This window comes from Drosophila obscura, unplaced genomic scaffold, assembly GCF_018151105.1.
Source record: "Drosophila obscura isolate BZ-5 IFL unplaced genomic scaffold, ASM1815110v1 contig_216, whole genome shotgun sequence".
NCBI classification, from domain to species: domain Eukaryota; kingdom Metazoa; phylum Arthropoda; class Insecta; order Diptera; family Drosophilidae; genus Drosophila; species Drosophila obscura.
In genome coordinates this window covers 476,122-483,179 of record NW_024542808.1, presented here as the reverse complement: position 1 = coordinate 483,179, position 7,058 = coordinate 476,122, and the positions used below count along the sequence as shown (strand labels likewise).

The 7,058-nt window shown below is 35.2% G+C and overlaps 1 protein-coding gene across 3 annotated transcripts in view; it reads right to left on the bottom strand.

Moving 5' to 3' along the window:
• Positions 1-1,187: 1,187 nt before the first annotated feature.
• Positions 1,188-7,058, bottom strand: part of LOC111074873 (unconventional myosin-VIIa) — a 348,050-nt gene continuing 342,179 nt past the window's right edge. For all 3 annotated transcript variants that reach the window (XM_041594218.1, XM_041594219.1, XM_041594220.1), the window contains 2 exons: positions 3,042-3,245; positions 1,188-2,231 (listed from right to left, as the gene is read on the bottom strand). In XM_041594218.1, the coding sequence (XP_041450152.1) occupies positions 2,160-2,231; positions 3,042-3,245 (276 nt within the window). In that variant the 3' untranslated portion in view covers positions 1,188-2,159. The remainder of the gene's footprint in view (positions 2,232-3,041; positions 3,246-7,058) is intronic.

The following is a 7,058-nucleotide window of genomic DNA, read 5'->3' as shown; positions in this document are numbered from 1 at the left end:
ATCTACATATGTTATTTTCATCTCTTATTAAACTGCTTAACATTTCGCTATTAAATAAACATCGAGAATATCTAATACTTACATTTCTATTGAAAAAATTATTTGTTTGGTTTGGCAAAGGAAATATTTCAGTTAAATATGACATCGTTTCGGCAATCTCATTATATTATACCAAAACAAAACAAACGAGAAGGAACGTGTGAGTCGCTTCTGTGGACGCGACTCTACTTTTATACCCGTACCCGTAGTCAGTATATACGTTTTTTAGCTTATGATTTATGTAGAATTTAAAAATATGTTACATTTTACATTTATTTGCTACATATGTTATCTACATCTACAATGTCGATTAAACATCTAATATGTTAATTATACATCGTCAATATAGATTCTACATCTCAGAGACTATAAAAGTTAGAGCAACCAAATTTTGTTTCCAGACTCATGTGATATCACACACAGGAGAAAATCTGTGGCAGCAACAATTTTGAAGATACCAGAAAACTAAAAACGCAGTTGTAGTATGTGCATATATCAAATACCCACTGTTCCAAGGGTACTTAAATAATATACACTTAACACTTTCTTGCTGTGTTTACATAAACATAAAGTCCCAAACACAACTTGAGAGATCGTATTACAATCGCACAAGAAGGTCTCGAACGACTTGACGGCATATGTACACGCATACACATATATAGGAAGAACATCTCGCTCTCGCTGTCAGCAGTATGAGCATATACATAAACATAGCGGCCGCTCCGCTGCCGTCGTTTCGGGCAGCGCAGCTTGTGCAAAACCGAATTAATTCAATTAATAATGAACAGCAATCGAACCACGTGTGTTTTACCGAAGATACTATAGATCTCACATTTATTACCATACATTATCGTAGAGAATGAACATATCTACCAGATTACAGAATCAGATCGGATCATTATTATAGCCAGAATGAAGAAATTAATTTTCAGTTGCTTCCCCCACCTCCTCCAGCACGAGACCACGCTACTCATTCTCTTTCTCGCTCGCACACACTCTGCCCTGTGCGATGCGCGACATTTGCGGAGAAGATGTAGAATCTACATTTTAGATGTGTAATCGACATTTTAGATGTGTAATCGACATTGTAGATGTAGATAAAAGATTTAGCAAAAATGTAAAATATAAAATATTTTAAAATTCTTCATAGATCATAAGCTCACAAATTTATATACTGACTGAGTACAAAACGGGTATAAAAGTAGAGTCGCGTCCACAGAATCGACTTTCGTTTATGCTGTAATTTGTTTAATTGCTGCGCAGCTGCGAACTAAATTACAACTTCATTTTGTTTGAATTTTTTACATTTCAGCAGTTGGATTTTCAGCTTTGAGCTCGAGTTGGAGCTTCGCCTGCAGCTTAGTAGTTTTGACCCAGACTTAAACGATACCTTAAAAGACGCGTAATCAACGCACCTTTAAGGAAACAAAAAATAGCTTGAACTGATTTATCTAAGCTAATATACATTTTTGGTGCGGCAAGTCAATAAAAAAGTCGTCTTCATGCCATAGTTTTATTGGCGGTTGCATAGTGTATATGATGTTTCGTTAGTCGCTAGTCCTTATCTTATCTTTAACTGTGTTCTTCTCCCAACAAAATGTAATTATTTTTAATACATTTTCGGAAATTATGTTAATTATAATAATAATAATAAGAAACAGTAAATAATGATTATTATTTTTTAGTTTAATAAAAGGACAAGGAAAACAATGAATTACACCCAGATCTGTGTTTTGTGCAATCTTTGCATTTCCGCCAGGATTCTTAAATTTCTCATTTTTTACGTTTTTCTTCAATGATAATAATGTTTTTTGAGTAATTTAAAAACTGTAAACATAATCATTTTTTTTTATAACAAAAAATTCAACTTTAAAAAATGATTATAAATGATTTTTATTTTTTCGCTCAAAATAAAACTCAACAGTAAGTAACGGCTTCTGTATTTGACCTTTCACCAATATTATTTCATATTATTATTCTATATAGTTTATGTACAATCAACAAGATTTCGACTCGAATTTGGTTTAATATTCTTTATTGAGGCGGCTAGATTATGTATCTAAATTATTTATTTTTGTAATTAATTATTAATTTATTAATTAATTATTTAAATTTATTATTTATTTAATTTTTGTATTTGTTGTTTTCGCAATTTCTGAATATTCCCTTATGAGCGTTGTTATTTGAAAAGCCTGAAAAAGAAATATAATTAATTAATAAATAAAATATATAGTTTTTTTTTGTGATAGATGATGGTTAGAAAGAGAGGTAAAAGCTTAATAAACTTTTTTTTTGTAACATTAACGACCGTTTATAGCACTACACGGACTACGGTTTTTAATGAAAAATTTATAGTTACACAAAAATCTACTACCACAGAAGCGACTCACAACGTTCGTTGTATATAGTTATAATTCTATATATAATAGAGGAACGGAAAGGGCTAACAGGATTAAATTCTTTTGAAATTTGTTGATAAAAATGCCAAATCCTTGTCCTTGCCAATTACTTGCCAATTGCAGAATGGTTGAAATATATGAAAATGTTATGTATTATTTGATCAGATTAAAATTAGCGAAATTTTTAACGAAAGTCTTTTATTTCTTAAGTAAGCAGTTGGTCTGATGTGCTTAAAAAATATATAATGCGCTCCACTGTTTGAATAAGGTTAATTTTTCTTAGAAATTATTTGTCTAGAAAACCGGCAGGTTATAAATGTGGAAAAACGAGAGCAAGCAGTCTTTTTATGAGTTTAGCTTTTGAGGATAAATGTAGAGTTCCGTTTTTACTAAACGACTGCTTCCCCACGGTTTGATGGCGGTCGTGACGTTGCCCCTAATAATGGTGGTGTTGGCTGGCTTTCATAGCCATATCAATTATGTCCCATAACCTTTATACGTATATGGCAGCAGATTTTGGCACTACTAGTTATTAAAAATGATCCGTAAATGGACCAAAAGCAAACGCATACAAATGTTAGAGCTCTAAAATTTTTCTCTTACCTGAGAAGTACTTAAAATCACTTTGGATTGTTTTTTTTCCGTTCCAGTAAATATCATTAATGAATTCAAATTTGGTGAAAATGATATTATAGAATCATAGTCGTGAGTGCATAGAATATTCCTTGATCGATGCTCCAGCAAATGAATACCTTTTTGGTCAACTGCTAACCATAGCATTCGTGGCCAGTTTGAGGTGAAGCTTTGCTGAAAAATAAAGTTAAGATGATTTAAATCTATTAATACAAAATTCCTACTAGTTTTTAATCACGATACTAGTATTCTTGTATGTGTGTTTTCTGTGTGTTCTGTGACATAATCTAATATTTGGTTCTTTCTTCGTCTCGCATTCGAGTACAAGCCAGATACTGAATATTCCTCTCATTAGAAAGTGTTGACAGAGAATGCCATTGAAATTGTCCTGCGGTCAAATTAAAACATGAATCTGATGATATTTGTTGGTCATCAGGAAAACAGCAACTACCTGTTCTTGAGACAACACCAGAACCATTGAAGTTTGGTAGCTTGGTAGTTTGGTATCGCACGGATCCATTCCATTCGAAAATTCAATCCACGATTGCAAATGGCATAGAACGGACCATTAACAACAGTGCGGCAAATGGTCAACAATTTAATTCAACATTGCTGCCAATGGCAACCGAACTACAAACGTTTTTACAAATATACTCCATTGGCGGTGAAGATATAAATCGTGTAGACCACGAACGCAAACTCGCCTATCTCGTAAGTGTACTACGCGGCTCCATTCGCCAATAGCCAGGCGCATAGTCGGAGAGCTGGACAAACTACAATGAACACAATGAATTATAACACTAGTCAACACTGCAATAAGGCTGGGGCCCAAAATAACTTTTTCTTATAGATTTCGGGGTTTAACTTTTTTTAACGAATTATGGTTATTTTTATGGTGTAGTTTTTTTTTAAAGAATTTTTTAAAATCTGATATTTATTTAATGTTTTTTTTCAGAGGTAGTGCAGTTCTGAAAAGCTGCAGCTATAAATCCGACCCAGACCTTTGTATCTGCAGCTTAATGCCTGAAAGTTATTAAGCTTTCAAATTCAAATTTCATAATTTTTTGCGGTATTATTTTTGAAATTTTGAATTAAAATCTCGGGAAAAGTAGAAAAAACGAGAAGGAACGTGTGAGTCGTTTCTGGGGACACGACTCTACTTATACCCGTACTCAGTCAGTATATACAGCTTATGATTTTTTAGAATTTTAGAAAAAAAAAATTTTTACATTTTACATTTTTTTGCTACATCTGCTATCTACATCTACATATACAATGTCTATTCTACATCTAACATGTAGATTGTACATGTTCCATTCATATTCTACATCTCCTCCGCTAGGGGTTGCTCGCGCACTGAACGCGGCAGAGTGTGCGAGCGAGAAGGAAAATGAGTTGCGTTGTCGTGGGCGGGAGGGGGAGGGGAAGCAACTGAAAATTAATTTCTTCATTCTGGCTATAATTATGATCCGATCTGATTCAGATTCGGCAGTCTGGTAGATATGATCATTCTCTACGATACTGCGTTTTTAGTTTTATCGTATCTTTAAAATTGTGCCTGCCACAGATTTTCGTCCTTTGTGGGGGCGGAAGGGGGCGGGGCGAAATTCTGAAATACACTTGTAGCAGTGTGATATCACATGAGTCTGGAAACCAAATTTGGTTGCCCTAGCTCTTATAGTTTCTGAGATCTAGGCGCTCATCGAGACAGACAGACAGACAGACAGACAGACAGACAGACAGACGGACAGACGGACAGACGGACAGACAGACATGGCTATATCGACTCGGCTATTGATGCTGATCAAGAATATATATACTTTATGGGGTCGGAAACGTTTCCTTCTCTGCGTTACACACATCCACTTTTACCACAAATCTAATATACCCCTTAACTCATTTTTGAGTACGGGTATAAAAATAGTTCTTGTCCAACATTTTTAGTTTTAGATAGACGCATTATTTTAGCGTCGTTTAAGGTATTTTTCATTAAAATCTATGGATAAACGGTCAACTTGCAGCCGTTTCACCAAAACGACTCAAAACTAATTTTACCTGAAAACGAGAAGGAACGTGCGAGTCGCTTCTAGGGACGCGACTCTACTTATACCCGTACTCAGTCAGTATATACATTTTTGAGCATATGATTTTTTAGAATAAAAAAAAATTTTACATTTTACACTTGTTTGCTACATTTGCTATCCACATCTACAATGTATATTCTACATCTAACATGTAGATTGTACATGCTCGCGCACTGAACGCGGCAGAGTGTGCGAGCGAGAAAGAGATAGGTAGCGGGTCTCTGTCAGCAGGGGGCGGAAGAACCAACAGAAAATTAATTTCTTCATTCTGGCTATAATTATAATCCGATCTAATTCAGATTCGGCAATCTGGTAGATATGGGCATTCTCTACGATGCTGCGTTTTTAGCTTTATCGTATCTTTAAAAATGTGCCTGCCACAGATTTTCGTCCTTTGTGGTGGCGGAAGGGAGCGGGGCGAAATTTTGAAATACACTGTAGCAGTGTGATATCACATGAGCCTGGAAACCAAATTTGGTTATAGTCTCTGAGATCTAGGCGATCAACAAGATGGAAAGACAGACAGGCAGACGGACAGACAGGCATGGCTTTATCGACTCGGCTATTGATGCTGATCAAGAATATATATACTTTATGGGGTCGGAAAAGTTTTCTTCTCTGCGTTACACACATCCACTTTTACCACAAATCTAATATACCCCTTAACTCTCTTTTGAGTACAAAAATACCGTCCGGTACGTTGCTGGTCCAATGACAAAGAAACACGTTCAGGTATCAAAAATTCAACCCCTTTTGTTTGCTTTGTTCCCAATTGGCAGTTCGGTCCGCAACCTTCCAAAAATTATTTTTTTTGTCTATTTTTTCATGTTTTAGGTTTGGTTAACGAATTTTAGCCAAACCGTCTCTCCATAGATTTGAATGAACAATATCTTAAACGATGCCGAAATAATGCACCTATACAAAAAAGTAAAGTACATAGGATACGTTATTTTTTGACATTCCCTGAGTTTTTAAAGTCAAACTATCTGAAAGAAAATATTTCCCAAACGGTAAGCTGAAATCAAAAAATGTTTGGATCTAAAGCTGCATCAACGAGCTTTTCAGAATGCAAAGATCATTAAAACTGACTGTAAGATACTTAAATTATATGAAAAAAGTGGTTCCTCTGAAAAAAGCTTAAATAAAAATACCAGTTTTCAAATATTCTTCAAAAAAATTTCTGTTTTGAAAAAAAACATTAAAACAGTTTAAAGCTATTAGAAAAAGTAGGTTTCGTTCGAAGCGGAAACAAAAGTTCAGTTTTGTGTAGTGGTGTTATTGAAAATACTGGCTGTATAAAATTGCCATTAGGATTCTCCACAATTGTTGGTTCGTTGAGCTACTGAGCTTCTTCAGTAGCGTTGTTTTGCGAGATTATTTAAGAGACGATGATTGTTCAGTTAATATATTCACAGTTTATTGTACTTAAGTTAATATATATGTAGTTTCCAAAAATAACGAAAGGTGTGCGGATACAGCAGTTGTTGCAAGCAAATAGGTATTATACAAATCTATCGATACAGAGCGAAGTTGTAAACTATCAAAGAGATTTTGAGCTCATTAGATTTGCCAGGCCACCACTAGTTTTACGACTCAATAATACACAAAAACATGGACCCTGCAACTCTCACATCGGATGTGGAGGCCACACTAGCAAACCAGGCCGAGATTTGAGGCTAGATTGCCATAGATGCAAAGAGAATTTGGCCAGTGTAGAAATAAATAGCAATCAGACCTGGTGTCTAATGCCATCAGCCATTGGACATCCCACAGTTCGATGGAAAGCAAGAGGATCATGTCGCTTGCTGCCAGGCAACACTGTCGTCCTACAAAGTTTTCGAGCCCCATGAAGGCAGCACTAGGCACTACATTGCGACAGGTATCATCAGAAACAAGATGAAAG